Source organism: Cucumis melo, chromosome 4, assembly GCF_025177605.1.
Source record: "Cucumis melo cultivar AY chromosome 4, USDA_Cmelo_AY_1.0, whole genome shotgun sequence".
Lineage (NCBI taxonomy): Eukaryota > Viridiplantae > Streptophyta > Magnoliopsida > Cucurbitales > Cucurbitaceae > Cucumis > Cucumis melo.
The window spans coordinates 5806853-5821899 of record NC_066860.1 but is presented as its reverse complement, the minus strand read 5'-3'; the positions used below and the strand labels follow the sequence as shown (position 1 = coordinate 5821899).

The 15047-nt window shown below is 31.2% G+C and overlaps 2 protein-coding genes across 2 annotated transcripts; both read left to right on the top strand.

Annotated features, from left to right (window-relative positions):
* Nucleotides 1-1031: 1031 nt before the first annotated feature.
* LOC127148841 (norbelladine synthase-like) lies at nucleotides 1032-3676 on the top strand. Its single transcript, XM_051083216.1, has 2 exons — nucleotides 1032-1236; nucleotides 3236-3676. The coding sequence occupies exons 1-2, from the start codon at nucleotides 1053-1055 to the stop codon at nucleotides 3523-3525; spliced, it is 474 nt and encodes a 157-aa protein (XP_050939173.1). The 5' UTR covers nucleotides 1032-1052; the 3' UTR covers nucleotides 3526-3676.
* A 10091-nt stretch (nucleotides 3677-13767) lies between these two features.
* On the top strand, nucleotides 13768-14841 carry LOC103503964 (norbelladine synthase-like). Its single transcript, XM_008468367.3, has 2 exons — nucleotides 13768-13953; nucleotides 14343-14841. The coding sequence occupies exons 1-2, from the start codon at nucleotides 13770-13772 to the stop codon at nucleotides 14651-14653; spliced, it is 495 nt and encodes a 164-aa protein (XP_008466589.1). The 5' UTR covers nucleotides 13768-13769; the 3' UTR covers nucleotides 14654-14841.
* The last annotated feature ends 206 nt before the right edge of the window (nucleotides 14842-15047 follow it).

The following is a 15047-nucleotide window of genomic DNA, read 5'->3' as shown; positions in this document are numbered from 1 at the left end:
GGATTATCTGCCAACAAAATAAAGTCCTCCGTTCTACCAACTAAGCTAAGGTCGGAAGATGTCAAGGGAACTTCTCTCTCCCTCAAAGTGTCAATATATGGAATCAACAGACTTGTTTTAAAGGCTCACATCATAACTTTAAACAAATAAATAAATAAAGAAAATGAGATGCCACCCCATCACAATTATTTTATTTCATATTTAATTTTAAAAAAATTATATTGTCATGTTTATAATAAATATACCCTCAAGTTTTTATTTGATTAATACTTCTCTACAGTTTGTGATTCCATCAAAATTGACATATCAGTGATTGCGGTAGTTTTGGTAAAAAACTGACATCGATCCATTAAATGAACATCCTTAGTATTTAGGGGAGACTTGTTAATTGAATTTATATTTTTCAAAGGTTGCTTGTGGTAGTTTGCTTACAATTGTATCGAATGTAGTCTCAACATATCTATCTCAGACAATATTGATTCATGTAGTTTTCTTTCTTTCCTTAATTGGAAATATTATGTAGAATAATTCTACTTAATTTCTTATTGAGGCACGACATATTTTTTTCAAATGGGAATATTGTTTGGTTTTGTTACTTGTTCTTCCTTCTTTACTTCTTATTTACTCTTTCTTGCAAATAAAATAAAATAAAATAAAATTTCAAGCAATGAAAAGCATATGTGTCAAAAAAATTGAAAAAGCAGATAAATAATGGGTCATCCGTACAATTTTTCTGCCGTTCCAAAACCAAACGAAACATCCCTTTTCTAGTGGATTATAAAAAGAAAACATAAAAGAGTAAAAACAAACGACTAAAATCCATCCGTGGCGTTATTATTAAGAACTAAAATTATAATTAAGAAAAAATTTCCTTTAAATATTTGAGGACTGTTTTACATCATATATCGGAACTATCCATGACCCATAACCCAAGAACACAATACGGAATATTCTTATTCGAAGATGACTTTGTCCTTGCACTATATAGAACTCGTTAGTCTTTCTCATGGCATATCTTTCTCTGTCCATTCAACGACAGAAAAGTCAAGAAGATGTTGGGTCAACTCCGGCACGAAACAGTAATTGACGTCCCGGCCAACGTGGCGTGGCAGCTCTTCGGCAGCCTTGAACTTGGACGAATTGTCGGAGAACAACTCCCGAATATTTTCAAGAAAGTTGAATTGGTTGAAGGTGATGGAGGAGAAGGAACTATTCTTAATCTCATTCTCGCTTCAGGTAACAATTTTTAGTAATCTCTTCCATTGTTTCATTTTCCCATTCTCAATTTTCGAGAAATTTTGATCGAAGGTCGTTTTACGTGCGATACTAACAACTTAGGGTCCGTTTGGATTGCTTATGAATTTTTTTTTTTTTTAAGAATATATTTTTGAAAAAATAATTTTTGTAAAATGAGTTTAAAATCTAAATATCCACATGTTTGGTTTGACCTCTTTATAAATGTTTATATACAAAATTGTGTTTGATTTTGTTTATATTTATGAACAAATTTCATAAAAAATACACACATTTTAAATCTTTTTTTCATAAATATATTTTAAAATTAATTGTACGTTATCTTGAGATTATTAATTTTTTAGTTACTTGAAACTAAACATTAAATTTATTTTTTGTATTAATTTTTTTGAAAAATTCAATTTTAAAAGCACAAAGATCTTGAAATGTAAATATATAATCATAAAAAAAAATTGATTTCTATCAACAAAATATAAAGAAATAAATAATTTTTTTCGAGACAATATAATATCAATTAGACAAAGAGATGTGCAATTCGATCACGTTATTCATTCATCTTTATTTCACGAACCGAACGATCATGTTCTTCATTGGCGTCCTCATGATTAAGTCGGAATAGATTTGACTGAGAGAGAAACATTTGCTAATCTCTATATTTAAATGTGTGTTCATATACATTGAAAAAAAATATTTAAATTAATTAAAAATAGAAAAAAAAAAAGAACGACGGAGTGAAAAATGGAGTAAAAAATAGATAGTAAAAAGGAATAGAAAAAATAAAGGAAGAAAAATAGATATTTGGAAGGGATTTCTTATTAAACATAAAATAAATATTTATTCTAAAATTTGGTTGCATGTGTTTTCTCTAAAATGATTTATTTCATAATCTCATTTTTTCAAAAATTATTTCAAATGAATGCCAAACACCTCAATTTACCTTAAAATTAGTTATTTTAAAAATTAAAGACTTCAAAAACCAATCCAAACACACCCTTAGACTTAGGGTACACATTTATCTCTATTCATTTCCTTCAATTACAAGGATAATTTAGACCATCCATTAGGTTTATTTTGAAAAAATGTCATGTGAAATCTAAAAATTGTGTTGAAACTTCGACAATTTTATAACTTAATCAATTTAGATTTAGACTTAATCTCGTAATTTCCATTGAGAACTATCTATGCATTATTACTTTAATCATCCATTTAGATTTACACGTTTAAGAATTAATGCACATATGGTTTTGAAAATAAATTGTAATAAATGATCTAAATTGATGTTTAAGTTTCACAATATATTAGTTGAACAAAATCTGAAAACGAGTGTAAATTACACTTACAAATATTTAGGGATTAATTGGAGACCTTTCTAACTAAATTTTAATAATTGATACCAACCCCCACAATTTTGGGATAAAAATCGATTTTTGTTTTTTCTTTTTCAAATTACAATTACTTTTATTATTTTGGGCCGTTTTCAAAATATATAGCAAAATAAATCAAAATATTTACAAAATATAACAGTTTACCACGATAAAACCAAGATAGATTGTGATATTTTGATATATTTATAAATATTTCCATACATTTTGTTATTTAAAATAACTTTTATTTTTTTAACTCATTTCAATAACATTAATCTTCAAAAACTAAAATTAAGATTGTTTTTTAATTTGTTCAGGTAGGACTAATAAATTTAAGATTTAAAGTGATTAGGCCATAAAGAATATAGTCAAGAACATTTATTTTTTTGAAAATATACTAAGAATATAATTGAGATTAGGCCATAAAGAATATAGTCAAGAACATTTATCTTTTGAAAATATACTAAGAATTCAACTTTCTTGAGTACGAAAGAAGCAAACCATTAATTTAGAGTATAGGTTCATAAGTATAATTAAATCTTAATGAACACAATTCAACTAATTTTGATCTTTAACATGTTGAGTTTTGACTTTCTAATGTGTGGACATAAATGCAGGTTTAGGTACCTCAAGTTATAAAGAGAAATTTACAAAAATAGATAATGAGAATCGTATAAAAGAGACAGAGATAGTGGAAGGAGGATTCTTGGACATGGGATTTACTCTCTATAGGATTCGTTTCAAGATAATTGAGAATGGTGAAGATAAGTGTATTGTTGAAACCACAATTGAATATGAAATCATGGAAGAATCTGCTGCAAATGCTTCACTTGTTACTCTACAACCTCTCATTGAGGTTGTTCAACTTGCAAATAACTATCTCCTTCACAACAAAAACCCTAAATAGAGGATGCATTAAATCTATTGTCATCCTTTATAGTTGTTTTCTCCCCAATCTACAATAATAATAACATCATAAAAGGTTCTGAGTACTTGAATTATACTCCATATATTTGAGTTTAATTTCTTGTAATCTTTTATATCTTGATATAAGTGGGAAACTTTTTCTAACTTCTTTTCATATGAAAAACAATGCATCCATGATGAATATGGAACATAATTATTCAAATATTATACGTTATTACCTATAGAATGAAGGAGAATTTAAAGGAAAAATATTTTTTTTCCTTAAATGATCTAAAAGTTGTAAGTTAATTTGAGAGTTTTTTTTTTTTCCTATACAATGAAGAAAAAACTTAAAAGAAAAGTTTTTTTTTTTTCCTTGAATGATCTATAATTTGTAAGTTAATAGAGTTTTTTCTATCTCTCTCTCTCTCTTTTTTTTTTTTTTTTTGTTTTGTTTCCTATAGAGTGAAGGAAAACTTAAAGGAAGATTTTTCAATTGAATGCCTAATTGGTAACACCTTTCTGCAAGAACACTGATCGAAAAAGTTTTGATTTCCAAGCCAAGAAAATAATGTAGAAAACCAAGCTGGTCTAAATGTAAGAAATTCATTTTTTCAGAGAAGGATACTTTGTTATGGCGTTTAAGAACAACCATAACAAAATTTCATTAAAACTGAAGCAAATAGAAGTTACATGGGCTGGAGAATAGCCTGGTAACAATGTAATTAGTTAGAGAAAACATTGAGATCGAGAGCTAGTACTTTGAGAATAGTTTTTGAAAAAGGAGCTTCTAGATGACCATATGCCAATCAGGGAAGAGATCTTTTCCCATGTATTCCAATATGTGGAGGATTTTTTTTTGAAGATTTGGTTGTTTCTTTCCAACCAAATTGTCCATAATGTTGCCGCTATTGCATTGAAACGAATGACTTCTTTCATGTTGTTGTTTTTTAGAGCACATAGATATGAGCATAAGTCTTTGATGCTTGTTAAAGGGATTGCAAAATTCAACTCTTGTTGCATCTTTATCCAAAGTTGTATAGCACTGGGGCATGAAAGGAAGAGATGATTGATGTCTTCGTTTGTCTTTTTACATCTAACACACCTACTTGGACTGAGACAACAGGAAGGATTTTTCTTTTGGATGGCTTCCATGGTACTAAGTTTCTGGCATAGCATTGTCCAAATAAAGAACTTACATTTTGGAGGAATAGTGGATCCCCAAAGATTTTTGTAGTTTTGGCTTTGTATTGACTGAGAGAGTTGAGCTTCTTCTGAGAAGGCTTTTTTTTTTTTTTTTTGCTGAGATAGTCGTGTAAATACCATTGCTCTCCTTGTTCCAAACTGGTCTGTCATCCATAGAGTTTTGTGTTATGGTGGGGAGGAAATTTTTTAATAATTGCCAAGCATTGGTTTCCCTTTCATTGAGAGGCCTTCTTGGCTTAAAGTTCCAATCACTTGTCCCCGGGTACCAAACTTCTTTTACAGTGGCTTCTTTACAACTTGATAACGCGTAAAGTCTTGGAGCTTTTTGGTACAGTAACATAATGTTTGTCCAGTTGCTGTGCCAAAATGAGTGGGAGCCTCCGCTGTTTATGGTCCAAGTAATTTTTGAATTGAACCAGTCTTTACCTTTTATGATAGATCACCAAGAAGCATTTAAGCTTGAGTACTTTCCATATTCTGGAAGACAACCAATGAAAGTTTTACTGTATTTGGCATTGATTATCGACTTCCAGAGAGCATCTGGTTCAGTGTGATAGCGCCAAAGCCACTTAGTTAAAAGGGCAAAGTTTGAAGCTTTCATCATTGTAATGCCAATGCCACCTTTTTCTCTTGGTAATGTGCAAGTATCCCAGTTAATCAGGTGAGGGTTATTTGAATTTGAGGTACCTTCCCAAAGGAAATTCCTCCATATTTTCTCAATATCTTTATAGATCTGGGTTGGAGCTTTGAAGATCGATAGCTGATAAGTTGGAGTACTTTCAAGAGATGATCTGATTAAAGCCAGTCTTCCTCCTTTGGTGATATGGTTGTATTTCCAACTGTTAACTTTTTATGAATGTTTTCAATAATTTGGGACCAGAAAACTCTTGAGTTTAGCTTACCTCCTAAGGGAACTCCTAAGTAGTTGATGGGGAGGAACTATTGAGTAAAGCCAAGCATACTTGCAATGTTGGAAGCTCATTCTTTTGAAGTGTTTACCGAACTTATAATGGATTTAAAGAGATTTATCTTCAGTCCGGATGCTAATTCAAATAGCCTAAGAGCTGTTTGAAGGTTTTTGATTGAAACGTCATCATCTTCCACGAATATCAAAATATCATCTGCAAAGAGGAGGTGAGTTATACTGTAGCAGTTATTTATTTGAGCTCCTTTGATAGCTTGTCTCTTTTCTAGGTGGTTTAGCAGTCTGCTGAGGTAATCCATCGCAAGAATAAAAATGAAAGGGGATATGGAGTCGCCTTGCCTGATACCTTTCTGAGCTGTTATCCTCCCTCTTAGCTTTCCATTGATGAGAATAGAATAATTCATATTTGAGATACATGCTTTAATCCATTTTCTCAATCTATCTGGGTAATTTTTTTGATTTAGCATGTATTCAATGAAGTTCCAACTTATCTTATCGAAGGCTTTTTCCACATCCAGCTTTAGGATGTGAATTCATTGGTAACCCTTTCTTTTAAGATAGGACTTTAAGATGAATCGTGATCAATCATGACTAGCAGTAGTCTACCAAAAAATTGTAAAAACAATTAATAATGTGTTGATAAGAGAGGCAAAAAAATCTGAGGGTTAATGTATGAAAGTTGTAGAGTTAATATATCAGACATAATATATTGTGTCTATTTTAGACCACAAAAGCTCTTATGCAAAATTATTGTGCATGGAGTTGATCAGTGGTATATAGAGGAGTAGGGGTGTCCAAAAAATCTAGTCTACCCAATCTACTAATCCATACGATTTGGTCGGTTGGGTAATCAACTTATTCGGGTTAGGTTTAGTTCCAAATATAAAAGAAAACCTCATGGGGTTGGGTTAGTTCATGGGTTGTTCACCAAAAACAACCCAAACTAATTTGAAACTAACCCAATCAACAACTCCTAAAAATAATTTTTAAGATATTGGAAATTTTTTTTTCATAATTGTAAATTGAGATTGGGTTGTTAATTTTAATTCAATATATGAAAATAGTTATGTAAAACTTTTATTTTGCATGTTAGTGTTTTATTTAATTTAGGATAAAAATTTCAATAAAAGACTCAGGTAACCCAAACCAAACCCAACCCAAATGCTTCAATATGGTTGGTTTAAGTTGGGTTCATTATTCAAATAAGTATTATTTGGCTTGAAGAAATATGCAACTCAAACAAGTGGGTTAGGTATAAAAAGTGTTTGAACCCAATTCAGCCCAATCCGACCCATGAATTATCCTATGAAGAATCTCCAATATATATAGTATAAGGCATTTAATTGGGTGAAGCCAAAACCAAAAGTGGATGAGAATTATGTATGTCCAAAATGAGCAATAATAAAATACCATTGCATGAGAGATATTTAGAAGCTTGTTGTCTCTAACAAAGTGGTATTATAAGAGCTATACCCTAATGTAATCATATATTGATGAAATTCTCACTAGAACAAATATAGGCTTTAATGTCGGTTGGGAAAAATGGAAAATGAACATTAATGTCGGTTTTGAAAAGGCGGATGTTTAATGTCGGTTTTCCACCGACATTAAAGACTAAGCTTTAATGTCGGTTTTAAACCGACATTAAAGGTCCGCCATTTTGAAAACCGACATTAAAGGTCCATTTAATTTTTTTTAATAATTTTATTTTGTGAAAAAAATAACAGTCTCTCTCTTACTTTACTCTTTCGACCCTCTCCTACTCGCGCAATCCCTTTTCTTCTCCAAATGAATTCGTCCATTTCTTCTTCGGCGACTTTTTCTTCTCCGATGCCCGTTCCTTCTCCGAATAACAATCGCTGCCACCATTGAGCTTGTCGCCTCTATTGTGATTTGGCGTTGGTTTTGGAAACCTTCTTCAACCTCTCTCCTTCAAAAGTCAATCGGCATCCTTGGCGTTGGTTTGGCAGAGAGAAAGTGATTGAGGAAGATCACAGATTTCTCATTGTTTTTCTCATCTTCTGTTCTTTTTCTGAATCCTTCCCATATTCATCCAAAGGCATGCTCATCCACTTTCTGTAGAGGTAAATTCGTATTTTACATTTTCCATTCTTCATCTTCGATTTTGATTTTCGATTTTCATTGGGTTTCCTTCCTTTGAGTTTCTGTTTCTCCGTTTCGTTCAATGGGAATGTTGCGGTTGATTGATTTGTTTTTTATAATTTTATGAACTATTCATATCCAACTTTAGGGTTTAGGGTTGAATCACCATCGCTGTTATGCCTGTTATGCCGTGAATTTTTTCTGCACATGACTTGTGGTATTTATAAAATTTGGAATAAACATATAGAATCACCGGTCTTAGAATGTCCAGTTTTGTAAATTTTATACAGCAGCTCATCCATGAAAGTTCAACTTTTTGGAATTTGGTTTTCTACACTTGCAAGTTTATGGAAAACGTTCATTCACATATTTCATACATTTGACAGATGCCCGGAACAGACAAATTTATTAAAGTTATTGATTATATACGCCGGTCCATTCAACGGGACACCTTGGTATTCATCTGACTTGTGGAATAATCTCTTTTCCATCTGCCAATTCATTTGAAATTAATGACACTTCTCTATGCTAATTGTTTATATTCTTTGAAGTTTGTATTTGTCAACAGTGCATTCTCATCGGGTCCAGATGAGACAGTTATTGATCTATATAATGTGAGTTGATATTGACTCATTTCTTCTCTTTATGTTCAAGTTGCGTTTGTACACTGTTTACATTAACTTTTAGAAGAAAAAAAAAGAGGTGAGGGATGTGTGTGTGTGTGTTGGGGGGAGGGTGAATTGGTTGGAATCTATCTTAAAAAAAAATCTATTTATTGGCCGGTCAAAGCCTGTCATCTAAACTTAGGGGGTATATTCATTGAAGGTGTAGTGTAGACTTCTGATGTTGATGCTGGTCATGAATCATTCTTGAAAATACCCATCATTGTATATTTTTATGAGGTGAAGGGAAAAGGCTTGAGCAATCAAAATTTGAAAACTTTCTGAAGCAGGATATCTGTAAGAACTCTGTTAAGAACTCTGTTACAATCATTCAAATTATCTTTTTGTTTCTTTTATTTTTTTCTCCATGTTAAGAACTAGTTGGGAACAAATAATACTTATAGTAAGCTTCAAAGGGGCCAATTTGTTGGTTTAGGTAGGAGAAAACACAAACATGAGTGAGCGATGGTCTAGGTGTTATGTATATTAAGTACATTAGTACTTAAATTTTGCTGCAAATTTGTACTCATCTGTTTTGTTTGGGTAAAATCCAAGGTTGACAAGATATAGACGCTGACCAAATTGTCTTTGACATTCGAAGGTGTATTTTTACGTGTTACATGCTTCTTCTAATGATACTGCAAGGTAAGTTTTTCTGGAAATCCTTCTGAATTTTAGTAATGCATCTCAATGATAAAAGATCCTTTAGTTTAAGAAAGTGTTTGGGCTTTTAGACAACAAGCCTCTTCGTTGTACTTCCAATCGTTGAGAAGTACAAAACGATCCTAGGTCAAATGATTCATCGATGTTACAGTGTGAACTCGATTCTCAAGGTGGAAAAACAATTGGAAGATGGCACAATTTGTTAGCATGGTGTTGACCCAGTCTTGTTCATCCCGAAGATAATGAAGGAAAAACTATACTTATAACAACATATGGCCGCTCATCTTCCAGTTGTTTCTTAAACCAAACCAGAAGAAAAGAAAAAGATAAATAAGACTGAAGTATTATTCACTCGTAAGATGTAGAAATGGGTCTAGAATTCTACTCTGTGAGTAGAGGAACAGTCCAAAATAGAAAAGCATTGGTCCAAAATAGAATTCTACACGTAAAATCCAAGGTTTTCTCAGAAAGTGACAGATTGTCAACTTCGTCACAGAGTATGGTAAGTGTTAAATTATATTCTTGAATTATGTTTATTTGATTATACAATTGAGTTAGATTATCTTGTGTTTCAATTGTTTCTTATAAGAGGTCTTATTATTTTACTTTTACCTCTTTAGTGTAAATAGGTTCTTAATTTGAGTATGTAGGGTTAAACATTTAATCTATCAATGGAATCGATTTTGACAGTTTAATTTGATTCACATCCCCTTTACGAGCTGGGAAACAAAATGAAATTGTTGTAGAAAACTATAGAAGCTATGAGGCTGAGTTTTATATGTTGATGACAGGAAGAAGTAGAGGCTGAAATGAGGAGGCTGAAGTTGGAATTAAAGCAAACCATGGAAATGTATAGCACAGCCTGCAAGGAAGCACTAACAGCCAAACAAAAGGTGAAAGAAATTGTATTTTGTATGGAAATAGTTAAGAAGTTTAAAACAAACTCTTCACATATGCTGCAGGCAATAGACATTCAGCGATGGAAATAATCATTCTGGTATAAAGCTAGAGATGTTTCTTGCAGATTCCCTATAGTTGTGTATAGAATTATGATCTTTGGAATATGATTTTGATTTGATGATAGCAGAAGATGAAGTTAGTAGGAATCTGTACATCAGCAACCAAATATTTTGGTAAAGGCTATGAGTGAAACGATTAAATTTTAGATAATTCAGTGATGATTTGCATGAGAGTGCACCAACAACCTAAGCTTTATAGGTGCTGCTTATGATACCCAATTACAGGAAATTACTCATCCACTCCAAATCAGGTCCCTCATTGGAAAAATCAAACAAGTTATCGACGTCATACTCCAAGTTTGAGCTGTTTTCACGTTCTTGAGACGTTTTCATGTAACAACCAACAGGATGCCATATTTATTATTTATTCACAAAGTTCATTGTTGTTTCTAGTTTGTTGCCATATTTTTCAGTCAGGTTATGGCAATGAGGAAATACCGCTGGCCCTGGTGTGGTGTTTTTTCTTTTGAAGATTAAAAAAAAAAATCTTTGTGATATGTGGTTTGCTTGCTTTGAACGACCTTTTTTTCTCTTAAATAAGTTGGTTTCTGTTTTTACATTTTTGTTTTGTTTGTGATATGGATACTTAGTTACGTAGGTTTCGGTTGCGAGACTTGCAATTATAACTAGGTCATAACATTGTTACTTATCAATTCAACCATCTTGATGTCTTTTACAGGGAGATATCACTAAACAAATGACTGCAATAGAAGAAATGGTTGCAAGTGAGTACAATTAGCCAGACCCTTATCTTTGTGACAAGATCTTGAAGATGGTCATTTGTGAAGCGTTCTAGTTTGCTATTAGTTGCAATTTTAGTTATTGCTCTCTCAATATATTCTTTTTCTTTCTTTCTTTATTTTTTTCCAAAGGATGATCAGTGTATAATAATTAAGCTTCATAATTTCTTTGTATTTGGAGCCAAGTTGTATATAAATGTACACATTATTAAGATTTCATTTTGTATATGTACAAGTAAAAGATTTCATTTTTAACTATTTGGTGTCATACAAAATGGACAATAATGCAAGGATTTAATAAAAATAAATTTGAAAAAACGACATTAAAGACAGCTTTAATGTCGGTTAAAAAAAAATTAAAAACATCTTTAATGTCGGTTATCCACCGACATTAAAGATAAACCGACATTAAAGGCCTTCAATAACACCTTCAAAGATGTCGGTTTATAACCGACATTGAAGGCCTTTAATGTCGGTTTATAACCGACATTAAAGATGTCTTTAATGTCGATTATAAACCGACATTGAAGCTCAACCGACATTAAAGCCCTTTAATAACGCTCGCAAAGATGTCGGTCGCCAAGTGACATTAAAGGCCAAATTTCTTGTAGTGTCTCAAGTGTGGAACAAAAAACTGGGTGCCTCGAAAGAAATGCATGAAGGTCATGGTTATTAGTTTGCATTCGTGGTTGAGCCTTTAATTTATTCACGAGTAATTTGGATGGAAGACTACTTCGTGGTTGAGCTTGTAGTACCTTCAATTGTAATGAAATAATTTAACAACATGAAAAATATAGCTATATTCAATCCGTCCAAAGGGAAAATGTTGGGAATGCAACCAAAGTTTACGTTGGATGGATAAGGGAATGACTATTTAAGTTTATAGAAAAAAAGAACTATCCTTTCCAAATTATATGAAACCTTTTGAATGAAACAAACTTCTATCAATATTGGTTAATTACTCTTATAATACATACATATAGGAGAAATTTGTCAAATGTACAAATCCAACACCTCAGTATAGATAAGAATAATGAGCCGCACACAGACAAACAACCACTAAAAATAACCGCTGCTTAATTAAAAAATCCCACAAGACGGCTGCCAGCAAATTGCAAAACATATATATACACACATATTTAATCACACATATTCTCAAGTTAGACTCTAATATTCTAAAACCAATTTTGTTACCTATATTTAAGTTTAAAGAATACATAATTCAAAGGAAAACTTTTCCATTACATATAATTCAAACGAAAACTTACATAAATGTAACAAAGCTGGAAGCTATTTACTACTCGTGTAACAAAGCGTATAAGGTTAGTTATTTTTTAAATATTTCAGGTTTGTCCTCCATCTTTCTTTTCTTCCTCGTGATTCGTCTTCCTCCTGTTATTTCATCTTCTTCCTGTTATTTCGTCTTCCCCGTCTTTCCCTACGGTTTCGTCTTTCTTCTTTACTCTTTTTCTTTTTTGCGATTTATTTCCATCATCTTTCTTATTTTTCAATTATTTATTTATGTCGTTTAATCTTTCCATCGTTTTTCTTCTTTTCTTATTCGTTCTTTTTCACTTCGATTTCTTTTCATCGTCTTTCTACTTTTCCTTTTTTTTTTGTTCGCTGCGATTTCTTTTCATCGTCTTTCTTCTTCTTTTTTTTTTTACGCGTTTACATTTAATAACCAAATCTAAACGACTGTGTACAACAAAATAGCAAAATCTTGCATAAAGAATCTTGAAAAAAATCATTTAGATTGGAGTAGCAAAGTGTAAACGATCGTGTAAAAAAAAATAAAAGATTGTGTATAAAGAACCTTGAAAAAAAAATCATTTAGATTGAAATAGCTAAATGTAAACGATTGTTTAAAAAAGTAAACGATCGTGTAAAAAAAATAAAACATTGTACAAAAAATCTTGAAAACATCTTTAAAAAAATAAAAGATTGTGTATAAAGAATCTTGAAAAAAAAATCATTTAGATTGAAATAGCTAAATGTAAACGATTGTTTAAAAAAGTAAACGATCGTGTAAAAAAAATAAAACATTGTACAAAAAATCTTGAAAACATCTTTAAAAAAATCATTTGGATTTGAGTAGCCAAATGTAAACGATCGTGTAAAAAAATAAACGATCGTGTAAATCTAAACAATCGTGTACCAAAAGAATTAAAAAAATCATGTACCAAATTTATAAAAAAAAATCATTTAGATTTGGGTCTCCAAATCTAAACGATGTAACAAAATTAAACGATAGAATTGAAAAGGTAAATTGTAGGCATATATAAACGATCGCGTATAAATTGTAGTCATATCTAAACGATCGCGTTGTAGCCATATCTAAACGATCGCGTATATATTGAACCATATCTAAATGATCGCGTATATATTGAACCATATCTAAACGATCGCGTATAAATCACAAATATATTATGCGCGCCTTATTGATGACGTGGTTGACAGGGTATTTTTGGTATTTTACATGGTGGGTCTCTCGGTTTTTTCTGTTTTTAGAATTGTTCTATAGAGTATAAATATTTTGCCGTTTTTTTATATTTTTTAAAAGACCCCTAATTCAAATCTCTATCCTATATAACAAAAAAAAAATAAAAAAAAATATTTTAAATATCAAAACTTCTAAATAAAATATATCAAAATATTAGGATCGCAAAATATCATAAAATATCCTAACATATATTGACACAAATAGTAGTTTATTCTTATTTTTATTTCGATCCATGGTAGATAACAATATCATATATTTATTTAATTTGGTTATATTTTTAATATTATAAAAAAGGTAAATATTGAAAATCACGAGATATGGACGGAAATTTCGAGGATTAATCAAAATTAGTGGGGAGGGCTTAATGGGTTATTAAATAAAAAGACAATACATATCTGTTTTAGTGTATGTGAAGAAAAGAATAATGGTGAGGGAAATAAGTGATGAGAGTGAGATTCAGGCGCCGGCGGCCAAAGTTTGGAAGCTCTACGGCGGTCTTGAGATAGCAAAATTCATCCCAGTTCACCTCCCTAATCTCATCCACAAAATCGAGGTCCTCGAAGGCGACGGAGGCGAAGGAACTCTTCTTCATGTCACTTTTGCACATGGTATTTGTTCACTATTACTACTCTCTATAATTTGTTGATAGTTTTCTTTCTTCTATTTGAAATTATGACCTGTTGATCAATTAATACATATTTAATTAAAATTCAAGAAAAATTTAGTTTTAGTTATTCGACTGATTACAATTTCATGCAATTAGAAAACCAATATCCAATGGGCATGCACTTCTTTGTTTACTCAATATTGGTATTTTAAAAGTATTGGATATTGGTATTTTAAATGAACATGCGCAGTTCATTGAAAAGTATTAGAAAACCAATATCTAAAAGAACCTTTAAAAGTTGGTTGGATAAAAATCTGAAACTTGAAAATATCAATAGAAATATGGAGATATTAATAAGAATTTAACACTATGGGTATAACATACATACAGGTTTAGGAGGTCCTACGAGTTACAAAGAAAAGTTCGTGAAGATAGATAACGAAAATCGTATTAAAATAGCAGAAATGGTTGAAGGAGGTTACTTAGATCTTGGGTTTACTCTTTACAAGTTTCGTGTGGAGATAATTGAAAAGAGTGAAGAAAGTTGCATTGTAAAATCAAGTGTTGAATATGAACTGGAGGAAGAAGCTACTTCAAATATTTCATTGGCAAGTGTTCAATCTTTGGTAGTCATTGCTCAAGCTGTCAACAAATATTTCCTCAACACTACTCATCAACCACACCTTAAAGATGATGCATAACTCAATTCAATTTATATCAGTACCTTAGTATTGGTTTTTGCTTAATTAACGTCCTGTTTGATAACAATTATTTGGGTTTTAAGAATTATGCATAATTTATACCTACTTACATATCCAGTTCCATTCAATTATTATTGTTGTTATTATATTATTTGTACATAAAATGTATCAAGTGGAGAAATTCAACACTTTCTGGATCAAATGGTATAAGCTTAATCAGTTTAGCTATATGTGCAGCTCAATTCAATTATTGAATAGAAAGTACATAAAATTCGATAGATGTTTACTTAAACAAAATATTTTCATTCGAGTTTCATTGAAAAGGTAGTACTTATTTATGTACAAGACCCATCTGTAAAGTAAATCTAATAAATTAAATTAATTTAAATACTAA